This window comes from Capra hircus, chromosome 4 (assembly GCF_001704415.2).
Source record: "Capra hircus breed San Clemente chromosome 4, ASM170441v1, whole genome shotgun sequence".
Lineage (NCBI taxonomy): Eukaryota > Metazoa > Chordata > Mammalia > Artiodactyla > Bovidae > Capra > Capra hircus.
The window spans coordinates 13,303,579-13,318,045 of NC_030811.1; the positions used below are offsets into that span (position 1 = coordinate 13,303,579).

At 39.3% G+C, this 14,467-nt stretch overlaps 1 protein-coding gene across 1 annotated transcript; it reads right to left on the bottom strand.

The window, feature by feature from the left end:
- On the bottom strand, positions 7,561-8,493 carry LOC102186659 (olfactory receptor 2A12-like). Its single transcript, XM_005679566.2, has one exon. It carries the CDS (start codon positions 8,491-8,493, stop codon positions 7,561-7,563), a length of 933 nt encoding a protein of 310 aa, XP_005679623.1.

Here is a 14,467-nt window from a genome sequence, read left to right on the forward strand (position 1 = left end):
AGTCGCCCTCTGCCTGTGAGTTCTGTGTCTCATCCCGCATGGATCTGGTGTTTCTTTTAGAAGGAGGTGGTCTATTACACTAATTCCAAAGTCTAGGGTCAACACTTTACTGGATCGCCAAAGAAATGGTAGCAAATTATGGTCAGTAAGTATCTCACCAATTCACGCAAATGTTATTAACTAATTTTTAGCTGATATATTTTTAGCTTTTATTAATTGATTTATTTTAAAATTCATGCAAACAGAGCACAGTTAAAGGATATATATAGAACTTCTAATCAGCAGATACAAAATGGGAAACTGTCTAATTTTCTGGATGATACAAATTTAATGACAGAATGGAATTTGGCACTTTAGGGACATATCCAATACTGTATTAATAGGTCTATGACTCAGGCTAAATAGGAAGGCTCAGGGAGCCCTTACTACCTGAGAATTCCAGAATTATGGATATTTTGTAAATTTTTAACTCTTTTTGAGTAAGCAGTTTCCGTCATCAAGGAAAGCAAGGAACAAAAGCAGTAACAGAAAATGATACAACGAACTTTAGAAAAAGTCTCATGGGCTTGTGTTTACTGTGGCCCCTGAGGCAAAGAACTGGTCCATTGGAAAAGACCCAGATGCTGTGAAAGATTGATGGCAGGAGAAGAGAACAGGGTGATAGAGAATGAGATGGTGGGATGGCATCATGGACTCAACGGACGTGAGTCTGAGCAAGCTCCAGGAGATGGTGAAGGACAGGGAAGCCTGGTGTGCTGCAGTGCCTGGGGTTGCAAAGAGTCCTACACAATTTAACAACAAGAGCTGATAACAACACAGAAAGCTAGAAAAACTAAATTTCTTTCCAAAAAGAATGTTTAAAGGAGTTATGGGAGATCTCCAGAAAGGGAAGGTAGGTAAGAGCTTGAAGAGGAAGGAAGAGCGGGCTGAGTCAGGACCTGAGATGGATCCTAGGGGAGCAACCAAGGCAGCTGAGTAGGCTCAGCTGTGGTGTGATGTCTGGGTTCCTGCTGCACCTAAAAGGGGCCTCAGGAGGCAGGCATAGGGATGCTTCAGTATCAGATATGCAAGTCACTAGCCTCCTTTTCCCAAGTGATTAGAATTGTTTGAGTTCATAATTCAAATAGCCTGCAATTATAGAGTTTTACATATAATATTTTGGTAAAATATTTTTGAATGAAACCAGTAGCCTAGAAAAAGAATTATTTTCAAATGTCAGCAATAATTAAGAAGGCAAAAACTTCTTAGTGGAAATACTTCTTTCATCATGTATGAACTCCAGACAAACCATATGCAACACTGGGTGTCAACTGCACTCTACGCTTTTGTAGAAAGGTCATGAGGAGACAGCTCTACAGTGGTGGCTGTCTGCTCAAACTATTAATGATAGGGACCTTTGTGAGAACAAGATAGAAAAAACAGAATAAAGAAAGCAATTTTCTCCCCTTTAAATATGCAATGATTTCTTGCATTTTTAAAATGAGTGTTCAAGAAGTCAGATTTTTCTTTCCTCCGAGAAAACTCCTGTGGCAGATAAGAGAGACACCTGAAATGAAGATGCCTTTAAGTGTCCACCCTGCTGCACCTTAAGGAAAGTGCGCTGTCCTGCACAGAATGAGGGAAAACATTTCATGGATACATCACTTTGTTCTCCCACAGCAGGAAAATCAGCGGGGACTGAGAAGACCAGGGTCCCTAAATACGGATGAAGGCAGACCATCGCGCCCATCTCCACTCTGCAGGGGAACCAGGTGGCCCCGAGTCACTGATTCTCAGCCTCATTGTTTTCATCTGGAAGCTGGTGAGAGCAGGGTCTAAAGGGCTGATGTGAAGAATAAACAGCATTAGCTGGTACACAGTAGGAGTTTACTAGATGTCAGCAGATACTAACAGTATTAAAGACAGCACAAAATTCAAGGAGAATCTAAATTATTGGGATTGGTAATTAATATCAATCATGATATTGTAAAGTCCTCCACACTTGCTTTCCTTTTTGGTTATGTTTAAGTAAGAAAACATATGATTTTAATTCCATTTGTATTGATGCTTTATATGCTGATTTTTAAGTTAAAAAGGATTTTGAAGAAATATAAGAATCTTTAAAGTAGCCTCACTCTTGGAATGAAGGAGAAAATACAGGTTTTAAAACACAAAATGCAGCTCAGCTATACCAAATATACCAACGCGAGAAAGAGAGTAACCTTATGAAGTGAAAGGAAGCCATGTTTAGGATATTTTGCACTGACCTGTAGTAAAAGTTTTTATTATCACTCTCTCAGAGTGAGTGCCCTGGGGCTGACAAAGTCAAAGTTCTGGGGCAGAACAGATTATGCAATCTTCTGACTTACTCAGAAATTACTTACCATTTACTTCACCACTCAGCTTGATCCTCATGAATAACATAATGTAAAAAAACAAACTTGGATTCTTGGCCTGACTATCTGGGACCTACTCAAAACTTTGGCAGGCAAAATCTTGTACCCCTCTGTATCTCTCATTCCTCAATTCCCCCATCTCATAGGAGAGTTGAAAATTTCAATTAGTTAACGCAAACAAGACACTTAATACCCTGGGATTTCTTTGGAAGGAATGATGCTAAAGCTGAAGCTCCAGTACTTTGGCCACCTCGTGCGAAGAGTTGACTCATTGGAAAAGACTCTGATGCTGGAAGGAACTGGGGGCAGGAGGAGAAGGGGACGACAGAGGATGAGATGGCTGGATGGCATCACGGACTCGATGGACGTGAGTCTGAGTGAACTCCGGGAGATGGTGATGGACAGGGAGGCCTGGCGTGCTGCGATTCATGGGTTCGCAAAGAGTCAGACACGACTGAGCAACTGAACTGAACTGAACTGAAACATATATTATGAGAGGTTTGAAAGCCATTATTGGAGAATAACTTTTGGGTCCAGTCATCATAATGAAACATTAATATCCTACTAAAATAAGGAACAGAGAGTGTGTACAGCAACAGATACTGGGTTTTTCCAGTAAGAAATGTCATCTCTTGCCTGAATGCATGAGAAATGGGACCTGTTTGGTCAAAAAATATTTTTGAAAGTCCACAAGGGCAGGCAGTCAACACATGGGAAAGGAAGATCAAGCTACTGGCCAGGAAACCACTTACCTCTGCCTTCAGGATTGTTTTATTTGTAGAAAAGGTATTTGACTCACAGGTCTGTGAAGTTCATTGTAGCCCTTGAGCCGGATCATGCACTGCCTGGATGATTAGCTGACCCCTCTTCTCTGAAACAGTCATGAGGAAAACCAAGAGACACAACAGCAGGGAGGTGAAGGGGACACAGACATGGGTCTTGGAGGTCAGAGGACTCAAGGCCACACCATGGGGACAGGTAGGGGTCCTTAGAAATGCCCAGGGGATCTTGTAAAAAGGGGCTTTGGGTAAAGATAAGGCATTCAGACCCTTATACCTGGACCAGTCTTTTCCACCTGAAAACCCTTTTCACGATCAATGAACTCTCGAGTCTAGAACGCTCTAGAACTCTCTAGAACTCAGAAGTGGAATCTGTGTTCTTCTCTTCAGCATGGCCTTGGAGGACTAGGATAGATTCTCTTCCACGGGGACCTCATCAGGAGGTGAAGCCCAGACACACAGCTCTCAGCAGAGAAGTTTATGATAGACTTGCTTCTGCAAGTCAGGGCTTTTGCCTTCATTTGAATCCAACCTTCCTCCTGCAGACATAAATCATGATCAGGGTACAGAACTGTGTGTATCACCTGGACCGACCCTCTCCCTGGAGATTTTAGTGTTTGTTGTTTCCCTATCGGCGCTTCCCTGGTGGCTCAGAGGGTGAAGCGTGTTTTTCCTATCTGCAGGTGAACCAAGGAATGCATTTCCCATGTTTACTCATTAAGTTCCTTCAGGATACCATGGGAATTGTGTCCAATTGCTTGGGATTTGTGTGTGTTTGTGTTTGGGACTGGGTGAGTCACGATTTCTCTGAACTGTATAACACTCTGGCAAAGAAACTAGAAGATTCAATTTCATGTTATAAATTGATTTCTTTCAATACTACTCTAATGGCAAAAAGTGAAGAGGAACTAAAGAGGTTCTTGATGAAGGTGAAAGAAGAGAGTGAAAAAGCTGGCTTAAAACTCAACATTCAAAAAACTAAGATCATGGCATCCTGTCCCATCACTTCATGGTAAATAGATGGGGAAAAAGTGAAAACTGTGACAGATTTTATTTTCTTGGGCTCCAAAGTAACTGTGGACAATGGCTGTAACCACAAAATTAAAAGACAGTTGCTCCTTGAAAGATAAGCTATGCCAAACCTAGACAGCATGTTAAAAAGCAGAGACATCACTTTGCCAGCAAAGGTCCATATAGTCAAAGCTCTGGTTTTACAGTAGTCATAGATGAATGTGAGAGTTGGACCATAAAGCAGGCTGAGCTCCAGAGAATTGATTCTTTTGAATTGTGGTGCCAGAGAAGACTCTTGAGAGTCCCTTGGATAGCAAGGAGTTCAAAGCAATCAATCCTAAAGAAAATCATCCCTCAATACTCATTGGAAGGACTGATGCTGAAGCTTAAGCTCCAATATTTTGGACACCTGATTCATAGAGCTGACTCTGGAAAAGATCCTGATGCTGGGAAAGACTGAAGGCAAAAGGAGAAAAGGGTGGCAGAAGATGAGATAGTTACATAGCATCACTGACTTAATGAACATGAATTTGAACAAACGCTGGGAGACAGTGAAGGACAGGGTAGCCTAGTGAGCTTCAGGCCTTGGTGTGCCAAAGAGTTGGTCAGGATTTAGTGAACAGCAACAACAACAACACAGGTGTATGTGTGACTGAACCACTTTGCTGCACACCTGAAGCTAACCCAACATTGTTAATCAGCTATACTCCATGGGTAAACCTATGGCTGATTCATGTTGATGTTTGGTAGAAACCAACATAATACGTAAAGCAATTATCTTTCAATTAAAAATAAATAAATTAAAAAAACACTCCAACGTAAAAAATTTTTTTTTAATAAAAAATATAGGAGACAAAGTTAGTCAGCAAAGATTTCCTGAGGGCCTTGTCTGTACTTAGTTTTGCTCTAGATATGATGAACACAGCAACGAGGAAGGCAAAGTTAATGCTTACCAGTGATCTTTCATGTTAAAAATAGTAACTTTACAGGGAGGATAACCTCAGTTAGTGTATAATGCTATGGAAAAAAGACACAATGGACTGAAAAATTAGATGTTGTTCAGTCGTGTCCAACTCTTTGCAACCCATGGACTGGGGCCTGCCAGGCTCCTCTGTCCATGGAATTCTCCAGGCAAGAATACTGGAGTAAGTAGCTGTTGCCTTCTCCAAGGGATGTTCCTGATCCAGGGATCAAACCAGGGTCTCCTGCATTGCAGGTGGATTCTTTACCAGCTGAGCTACCATGATGGAAAATTACCTGGTCAAGACAAGTAAGACTCTGAAATACACTGGTTTTTGAGGAAGTGATGTTTGAGACTTGATAAATCAGAATTGTTGAAGACAATTCCATGTCTTCTCATTCTTTTTATGCTCCTTGTTGATTAACATGCATTCTTGATCTATCTAAATCAATCTATTCAAATGTATTAGTGTTTCTCTGGAGAATAACAATTTTGTATATTAATTTAAAAATCTTTCCCTTCCATATTTCCTAAGAGCTTTATAGTTTTGCCTTTGCCATTAGGTCTTAAAAACACTGAGCCTGAGTTTTTCATGCATGAGTATCCGCATGGTTACTCAGTCGTGCCAGAGCTGTTTTCTGCAACACCCCTCCCTTTCCCCAGTGGTCTACCAAGCCACACCTTTCATACAGCCAGTTTCTAATCATAGACATCAGCATCTATGCTCTGTTCAGTTTGTTTATTGGTCAACCCAAGGATGAAGACTGCACTATTTTACTTATTGGCACTCTGTAGCAGATATTGTTATCTGCAGAATCAATTCCTCTCACCTTATACTTAATCTTTTTTAAATGTGTTTGGACTAGCCATGGCAGCATGTATGTTAGAATCAGCTTGTCGAATTCTAAAGTGTTCTGCTTATACTCACATATTCCACTGGGATATTGTAAGATACTAACATTAAATATGTTAATCAGCTTGAGGAGGTTGAATCGTTTAAACATTATGTTTCTCAGTCTGAAACCTTGGCATATCTCACATTTCATATCTGTTTAGTTAGCACAGTGCCTCAATAAATTTTTCTAATTGTCTCTTTATAGATTTAGTACTTGGATGGTAAAGAATCCGCCTGCAATGCGGGAGACCTGGGTTTAATCCCTGGGTTGGGAAGATCCCCCGGAGAAGAGCATGGCAACTCACTCCAGAATTCTTGCCTGGAGAGTCCCATGGAAAGAGGAGCCTGGTGGGCTACATCCACAGGGTCGCAGAGTTGGACATGACTGAGTGACCAAGCACACACTCTTAGATATATTCCTAAACATTTAAAAATTAAGTCCTGCTTTTAGCATTTTGGAAAAAATTTATTTTAATTATTTGTTATATAAATATATAATAGATGTTTATATTGATCTTATATCAAGTTATCTTGTTTAAATTTCTCATCATTTCACTAATATACAAAAAGATTCATTTGGATTTCCTTCAAATGCCATCGCACTATTTGCATATGATCATAATTCATTTGGGCTTCCCTGGTGGCTCAGTGGTAAACAACCCACCTGTCAATGCAGGAGATCCAGGTTCAATCGCTGGGTCAAGAAGATCCCCTGGAGAAGGAAATGGCAATCCACTCCAGTTTTCTTCCCTGGTAAATCTGATGGACAGAGGAGCCTGGAGGGCTACAGTCCATGAGGTCATAAAAGAATTAGACATAACCTAGCCACACAACAAAAACACATAATTTATCTATTCCTTCTCATGTGGGTATCTCACGTGACAGATACCCACATACACATATATCTCTTCGTTTTGTTTAACTGTACATATTAATATATCTAATAAAAATCTGAAAAATAAGGAAAACAAGTGGTGACGATGTACATCTTATTTGATTTTTTATTTTATGGAGAAAGATATTAGCATTTTACCATTAAGTATAATGTCTGATATGTGAATGTTTATGGTACTGGGGTTTTTAATAAATTTTTTTCTAGGAATGTGTATTGTTATGCTAGGTTGTAAAGAGCTTTATCATGAACTGATGTTAAATTTTATCAAGCACTTGCTTTGATCTACTGACAATGGATACTTTAATTTGTTAATGGGCCAATTTTTTTCATTCTTTGAAAGTTATACAATTTTTGCATTCTAGAGATAAAAACTTTATCATAATTTAGTATTTTTTATTACTTGATTTACTAATATTTTAAGATATTTGCACCTGTGTTAAAGAATAGGATTAGATTATAATTTTCTTATTTATGATGTTTATTTCAGGTTTGCTATCAATGACTAAATATGAGTATTTATTTTCTCAGTTTTTAAAAATTTTGAAGATAAAGGGTGCTAATTTGTTAAATTAATGGTTTCAAAAGAGCATTCAAAGGTCCAGAGTCATGAAGACAGGCTTACGTAGGACACTCCAAACCATCCCTCACACTGACCTCTTCTTCCCTAGAATTTTCCTCAGGGCACCCTTCACCTCTGTGTTTCTCAAACTATAGATTAAGGGATTCAGCATAGGGTTGAAAAGGCTGTAAAACAACGACAGAATCTTCCTTTGTTCCTGAGAATGGCTGGATCTGGGGGTCATGTACAAGACGATGGCAGTGCCGAAGAAGAGCCCGACCACGCAGAGGTGGGAGGAGCAGGTGGAGAAAGCCTTCCTGCGGCCCTCAGCAGACTGGATCCTCAGGATGGTGTCCAGGATGCGCGCATAGGAGCCCAGCACCAGGCAGAGGGGCCCGACTAAAATGCAAACACAGGATGCAACGATGATAACTTGATTCAGCCAAGTATCTGCACAAGCCAACTTGAGGACAGACAGGATTTCACAGAAGAAGTGGTTGATTTCATGAGGCCCACAGAAGGGCAGCTTCAGGATGAGAACTAAGTGGACAAGATCCCAGAGAAAGCTAAATGCCCAGGAAGCGCTGGCCAGGACAGTGCACACTCTCCAGCTCATGATGAGAGTGTAATGAAGGGGGTGGCAGATGGCCACATACCTGTCATAGGCCATCACCACCAAAATCAGGCACTCTGAAGCAGCAAAAGCCAGGTACAAAAATGTCTGCATAATGCAAGGAACAAAGGAGATGGTTCTTTTCTGACTCACAAGATTTGCCAGCATCTTGGGGACATTGTTGGAGGCATAGGACATGTCGATGATGGCCAAGTGTGAGAGGAAGAAGTACATGGGGGTGTGCAGTCTTGAGTCTAAGCAGATAAGCCCCAGGATGACTCCATTCCCCAGAAGGGTGAGGGTGTAGAAGAGAGAGAAAAGTCCAAAGAGGAAAAACTCCAGTGCTGAATCGACCTGGAATCCCAGGAGGGTGACTTCTGTGATCCGTGTCTGGTTGCCTCCCATGCTCCTGAGCAGAGACAGTGAAGCCCCAAGCTTCAATAGAAGGTCAGAGCTGTAGGGAAATCATGACACAAAATACCTTCTGAGTGTAACAAAGTGAGCATTTGGAAATGTATTACTTTGAGTGGGTTTTCTATAATTTATTTTTAGATATACTGTATACACAAACTTGGTATGATCATACAAGTCAGAAACAAATTCCCCTTGTATCAATGGATAATAAGGTATGGAAAATATATGATAGATAATAAAATATATGATAACAGGAAAAATGCATTATTATATACTCTGTGTGATAGTATACATACAAATACAGACATGCACTGTTTTGTAAAATTCAAGTATCCTGGCTTCCCTTCAAAGGTGTGAGTGTTGATTATTAATGTGCTTAGAAGAGAGACGACCCTGACAGGCTGTATGTAGTAAGAGGTAGTTTCATCTCCTAATCTTGCTTATCTTCTTGGTTCAAGAAACAAAATGTTTATGATACTTTGTTATTTACATGTTGCTTATTTTTCCACTTACCTTCTCATATGCTTTTCTATCCACTTATTTCAGATTTGAATTCCCTTATTAAATAACCTCTCAATTTTGTAGTATTTCAAACTTTGCATAAGACTCCTCTCAACAGTGGACATCTTCTGCCATTTATTTCCCATCTCCAGAGTTTGCAATTTTATTTTTATTGTCTTATTTACTTTTTTGTCAGCACCTGATCCTGAAATTTAAGCCTAAGTGAAAAATTATTAGAGTAGATGAACACAGGCACACATATTGTCTTAAATTCAGTTAAGCAAGGCAACATTTCTGCACCCTTTTAAAGTATGCAATTCAAAACGTGAAAATGAATTTACATTCTCTGTGGGTGTATTTAAAGATGACTCTTGCCTGTTAATTACATTTTATTCACCTCTTTTCTCTTTTTCCTTTATAACATAATACAGAGGCAAATTTGAGAATCTGTCGTGAAAAGAATCTTTAGTTGTTGCAGTATCTTCCCAGTTATGGCAACTGTCATTGCCATCATATCTCCTGAATCCCTTCCTCATCACCTGTTACCATGCTGACCACCTACTGCTGTTCTGTTGGATTCTGAGTCAGTCACAGGGAGTAGGGTCAGCTGGAGCATCCAATGGTTAGTTCTCTCTAGGGAGCTTGTCCTGGGCAGTGCCTAGGTCTATCCATAGGAGAGTGGTCATGAGAGGGATGGATGGCAACATCACACTGAGAAGTCTTATAACCAGGTGCTGTCTCTTTACATTTCCTCACATTTTTTTCCAGAGACAACCTAACATGAAGCAAAGAGATGTCGTGGTTAATTACCACCCATAAAACACCAAAAGTACAAAAAAACATAAAATAGGTGTTGATGGAAAAGCATTATGATGGAAAAAGAACAGGGAAAAATAATAGAAAGTGACTAGGTTTGGAGAGGCTCCTTTAGCTGGGATTGTCAAGAGAAGTCTTAAAGAGGAGACACATGGGTGGAATCTAAGTGATAAAGGGAGTGCCACCTGACAACAGCCCAAGTGGACTGCTTCCTGCACAGGGAAGAGTAACGGCAGAGTCTTGGGCAGGAAGGGCTTGGTGAGTAACGGGAACAGAAAAAAGTCTAATGTTCACGAAACACAGTGACCAGAAGGTTGGAATTATTCACTGTTATCCAGTTTACAGTTTCGAAAATTTAGAATTGACTTAAAATTTGAAAGCTGGAGATGAACTGAAATTTTGGCTAATTTTATAATATATAAAACCATTTTATAATATATAATACCATTGTATATTTTTATTATATATTATTTATGATATATTGTAATATATGTTATATATTATAATATATAATACCACTGTTGTTTTTTAGTCACTAAATCATGCATGTCTGACTCTTTGCTACCCCATGGGCTGCAGCATGCCAGGCTTTTCTGTCCCTTACTATGTCCCAGAGTTTGCCCAAGTTCAAGTCCATTGAATTGGTGATGCTATCCAACAATCTCATCTTCCTGTGCAGTCATTAAAAAGGATAATACAGATCTTTATAGGGTGGAAGAAAAATTTTTTCACATAAAGTCAAAGGATATGTAATATGATTATATTTTAAAATACTAACATATCTATACACAATATGTCTTTGTTGCTAAGTTGCTTCAGTCGTTCCAACTCTGCGCAGCCCCATAGACGGCAGCCCACCAGGCTCCCCCGTCTCTGGGATTCTCCAGGCAAGAACACTGGAGTGGGTTGCCATTTCCTTCTCCAATGCATGAAAGTGAAAAGTGAAAGTGAAGTCACTCAGTCGTGTCCAACTCTTCGTGACCCCATGGACTGCAGCCTACCGGGCTCCTCTGTCCATGGGATTTTCCAGGCAAGAGTACTGGAGTGGGGTGCCATTGCCTTCTCCGAATATGTCTTTAGGGCCTATTTATATATACGTAGGAAGATTCTTTAAGTTATACATGAAATCTCAATTGATAACTCTAGAGAATAGCATTATGGAGGGTCTTACATTTTGTATGTATTGTTTGTTTACTGTAGTTTTGTTTGTTTTTTAATAAACCTGTACATTATCACAGGATAAAATAAGACATTCATTTTTTAAAATCTAGTATTTAATATCAGTTGACTGGTTCTATGAAGACCTACAAGATCTTCTAGAACTAACACCAAAAAGATGTCCTTTTCATCATAGGGGGTTAGAATACAAAAGTCGGAAGTCAGGGGAAACCTGGAGTAACAGGCAAGTTTGGCCTTAGAGTACAAAATGAAGCAGGGCAAAGGCTAACAGAGTTTTGCCAACAGAACACACTGATCATAGTAAACACCCTTTTCCAACAACTCAAGAGAGGACTCTACGAATGGATATCACCAAAAGGTCAATACTGAAATCAGATTGATTATATTATTTGCAGCCTAAGATGGAGAAGCTCTATACAGTCAGCAAAAATAAGAACTGGAGCTGATTGAGGCTCAGACCATGAGCTCCTTATTGCAAAATTCAGATTTAAATTGAAGAAAGTAGGGAAAACCACTAGACCATTCAGGTATGACCTAAATCAAATCCCTTATGCTTATACATGGTTGTCTGATGAAGCTTTATAAATAGCTGAGAAAAGAAGTGAAAAGCAAGGGAAAAAGAGAAAGATCTACTTAAGTGAATACACAGTTCCAGAGCATAGCAGAGAGAGGAGTGAAGACCTTCTTAAATGGACAATGCAAAAAAAATAGAGGAAAACAATAGAATAGGAATGGCTAGAGATCTCTTCAAGAAAATTGGAGATATCAAGGGAACAGTTCATGTAAGGATGGGCAAGATAAAGGACAGAAACTGTAAAGACTTACAGAAGCAGAAGATATTAAGAAGAGGTGGCAAGAATACACAAACTATACTGAAAAGGTCTAATGACCTGGAAAACCATGATGGTGTAGACACTAACCTAAAGCTGGACATCCTAGAATGTGAAGTCAAGTGGGCCTTAAGAAGCATCACTACGAACAAAGTAATGGAATTCCAGTTGAACTATTTCATATCCTAAAAGATGATACTGTTGAAATGCTGCACTTAATAGGTCAGCAAATTTGGAAAATTCAGCAGTGGCCACAGGACTAGAACAGGTCAGTTTTCATTCCAATCCCAAAGGGCAATGCCAGAGAATGTTCCCATTACCAAACAGTTGCACTCATTTCACATGCTAGCAAGGTTATGCTCAAAATCCTTCAAACTAGGCTTCAGCAATATGTGAACTGAGAAATTCCAGATATACAAGCTGGATTTAGAAAAGGCAGAGGAACCAGAGATCAAATTGCCAACATTTGCCCGATCATAGAAAAAGCAAGGGAATTTCACAAAAACATCTACTTCTGCTTCATTGACTAAGCTAATGCCTTTGACTATCTGGATCACAACAAACTGCGGAAAGTTCTTAAAGAAATGAGAATACCAGACAATCTTACCTGTCTCCTGATTAACCTGTATGCGGGTCAAGAAGCAACAGTTAGAACCTTACATGAATCAACTGACTGGTTCAAAATTGGGAAAGGAGTACATCAAGGCTATATATTGCTGTCTTGCTTATTTAACATCTATGAGGAATACATCAGGTGAAATGCCAGGCTGGATGACTCACAAGCTGGAATCTAGATTGCTGGGAGAAATATCAACAAGTTCAGATATGCAGATGATATCACTCTAAAAACAGAAAGTGAAGAGAAACTAAAAAGCCTCTTTATGAGGGTAAATGAGGACAGTGAAAAAGCTGGCTTAAAGTTTAACACTCAAAAAACTAAGATCAAGGCATCTGGTCTCATCAATTTATGGCAAGTCGAAGGGAAAAAAGTGGAAGCAGTGACAGATTTTCTCTTCTTGGGTTCCAAAATCTCTGCAGATGGTGACTGCAGCCATGAAGTTAAAGGACGATTGATTGCTCCTTGGAAGGAAAGCTATGACAAATTCAGACAATGTATTAAAAAACAAATATATCACTTTGCCAATATAGATTGGTATAGTCAAAGCTATGGTTTTTCCAGTAGTCATGTATGTATATGAGAGTTGGATCAAAAAGAAGGCTGAAGAATGGATGCTTTTGAACTGTGGTGCTGGAGAAGACTCTTGAGGGTCCCTTGGACAGCAAGGGAATCAAACCAGTCCATCCTAAAGGAAATCAACCCTGAATATTCTTTGGAAGAACTGATGCTGAAGCGGAAGCTCTAACACTTTGGCCACCTGATGTGAAGAACTTACTCATTGGAAAAGATCCTGATGCTGAGAAAGTTTGAAGGAAAAGGAGAAGGCAGAAGAGGATGAGATAGATAGCATCACCGATGCAACGGACATGAATTTGAGCCACCTCTGGAAGATAATGAACACAGAGGAGCCTGGCGTGCTGTAGTCCATGGGGTCACAAAGAGTCAGACATGACAGCGACTGAGCAACAACAATAACAATATCAGGCATTATATTCCTGCTGAAAACAACTAATACCAAGTATAACCAAAATCTCAAGTTTGAGCTGATTTTCTTAGAGCTTCAAATGGGAGGAATAAGTCATGACATTATGATATAGCTAACTTTTGGCAAGAAAGGAGAAATTGAAAACCTCAATCTCATTTTTCTTTAGAGACATTTTTTTCCTGAATTGTCCAAACAGAGAAAAAGATCAAGATCTTCTATTGAATAAAAGGAGAAACAGATTATAAATCAGCTTGAAAATTATTGCAACATCAACCAAATTGCGAGGAGGAGCACAGACAAAGCTAAGTTTTATTGTTGCACAGATCAAAGAAAGTGACCTTTGTCATGCAAAGTACATTTCAATGCTCTTTTTATCTGTAAGGTAGCTTCTGGGGATTTCAGATTTAAAAACCAAAACATTGAAAACAATAATAAAACCAATACATGTAAATTCAGAATGAGAAGTTACAGGGAATTTAGCAGTCCTCTAGTCCAGGAATTTTTATATCAATTACTTAGAAAAAGTCACTTAGTATCAAACTGCTTCCTAGAGGGACTGTGTATCTAAGATGGACTCATGAAAGCCTCCACTTTCCCTGCATAGAACTCGAATGACACAGTCTAGTGTTTGCCTCTGAGAATGCCTCTTATTTATATTCCTGGGATTGACCAATATGCTCACTAGAAGACACATGTGATCAGAGTGCTATGAAACTGCAAATTTCAGAGACATTTACCCTCCTGCATGTGAACTTCTGTGTCTATGCCTACACGGATTTGGTGTTTCTCTTTCACTAATTTCCAAAGTTATGTGTATTCACTTCACTAGAGTTTCCCAAATAGCAGCAAATTATGGTCAATAAAATATCTTACCAAGTCACTGAACTGTTATCTTATTTGAGCTGATAGAAATTGTTTGGCTTCTTCTTAACTGATTTATTTTAAAATTCACACATACAGTGCATAACTAAAGGATATATATCCTAGTTGAATTAGTCCCATTAGCAAATATGAAATGGGAAACTGCCAATTTCC